Raw genomic sequence first — 1,540 nt, 5'->3', positions numbered from 1 at the left:
GCCACCTCGCCCGGCTAGTTTTTTTTGTATTTTTTAGTAGAGACGGGGTTTCACCGTGCTAGCCAGGATGTTCTCGATCTCCTGACCTTGTGATCCGCCCGTCTCAGCCTCCCAAAGTGCTGGGATTACAGGCTTGAGCCACCGCGCCCGGCCCCAACTAATTTTTGTGTTTTTTAGTAGAGACAGGGTTTCACCATGTTGGCCTAGTCTCAAAGTCCTGACCTCAGGTGATCCGCCTGCCTCGGCCTCCCAAAGTGCTGGGATTACAAGGCATGAGCCACTGTGTCCGGCTTTATTTGTTATTTTTTAATTTTTTTGGAGACAGAGTTTTGCTGTCATCCAGGCTGGAATGCATTGGTGCAATCAGCTCACTGCTGCCTCAAATTTCAGGCCTCAAAGCAGTCTTCCCACCTCAGCCTCCTTAGTAGCTAGGACTACAGGCAGGAGCCACCATGCCTGGTGCAATTCTATATAACCTTAGATCATTCCAGTGAGTTGCTACCTGGTTCAAGCTAGACGTCCTAAGTTCCTCTTTAATATCTGGCTTATGTTTGGTTTTCACAACATCCTTTCTGAATTTATATAACCCCTTGATATAAGTCATCAGCTGGGAGAACAGAAAGTGTTTGAATATTCAGGGGGTTCTGATTTTTAGACAGCAACTAAGAGATGTCCTCATTGTTTCCTCTTGGTGTGTTCACAGAGTCATTACCAGCTCCAGCTGTGCCCTGGTGCAGACTGCCCCATGGTTATTCGGGTACAAGAGCCTAGAGCTCGCCGAGTACAGTGCAATCGGTGCAACGAGGTCTTCTGGTAAGAGTGAGTGTGAGTGCTGAGCAGCCCTGGGCTCATGCCCCATCCTCCAAAGCACCACTGCTGTTGCTCCATGTGAGGGCGGCACTGGAAGAGGCAGGGTCTCTGAGCCAACAGAGCAACTGTGCTCCAAGTGGGTAGGTTTATGCCCAGCATCTCATATTCCACTAGGTCTTCAATACATGCTCAGTCTGGAGGCAAGGAATTGACACAGGTTCTTGGAGAATGTGTTGTGGCTTATGCTACTAAGTCTCATGGCCCAGAGATTGTGTGGGATGTATCTGTCTTTATAGCTAATCACATATTACTGTGTTTGAAAGGTATAATCTTCAGCATTTTAATCTTTCTCTGTCTTGGCCTTTCTTGGCTAATTTTTGTAAAATTAAGTCATAAATATATTCTACATCTACTGAAGGTTCACTTCATTCAGTAGATACCATGGGAATAACTAAAGTTTACCAAAGGCTTACCAGATGACAGACACTATCCTGATCACTTACCTTGCATTATCACAACTGTATATGACCCTTATATTCTCTCATTTTTTGTTGTTTTCTTGAGACGGAGTCTTGCTTTGTAGCCCAGGGTGGAGTGCAGTGGTGCATACTTTGCTCACCACAACCTCCACCTCCCAGGGTCAAGCAATTCTCCTACCTCAGCCTCCTGAGTAGCTGAGATTACAGGCACATGCCATCATGCCTGGCTGATTTTTGTATTTTTAGTAGAG

General features: G+C 46.2%; 1 protein-coding gene across 1 annotated transcript in view; it reads left to right on the top strand.

The window, feature by feature from the left end:
• Positions 1-1,540, top strand: part of ARIH2 (ariadne RBR E3 ubiquitin protein ligase 2) — a 100,870-nt gene that overhangs the window by 81,902 nt on the left and 17,428 nt on the right. The window contains exon 7 of the mRNA XM_011981138.1: positions 704-813. Within this exon, the coding sequence (XP_011836528.1) occupies positions 704-813 (110 nt within the window). The remainder of the gene's footprint in view (positions 1-703; positions 814-1,540) is intronic.

This window comes from Mandrillus leucophaeus, unplaced genomic scaffold (genome assembly GCF_000951045.1).
Source record: "Mandrillus leucophaeus isolate KB7577 unplaced genomic scaffold, Mleu.le_1.0 Scaffold22, whole genome shotgun sequence".
Lineage (NCBI taxonomy): Eukaryota > Metazoa > Chordata > Mammalia > Primates > Cercopithecidae > Mandrillus > Mandrillus leucophaeus.
The sequence above is the reverse complement of the archived record's forward strand: the minus strand, read 5'-3'. Positions and strand labels throughout refer to the sequence as shown.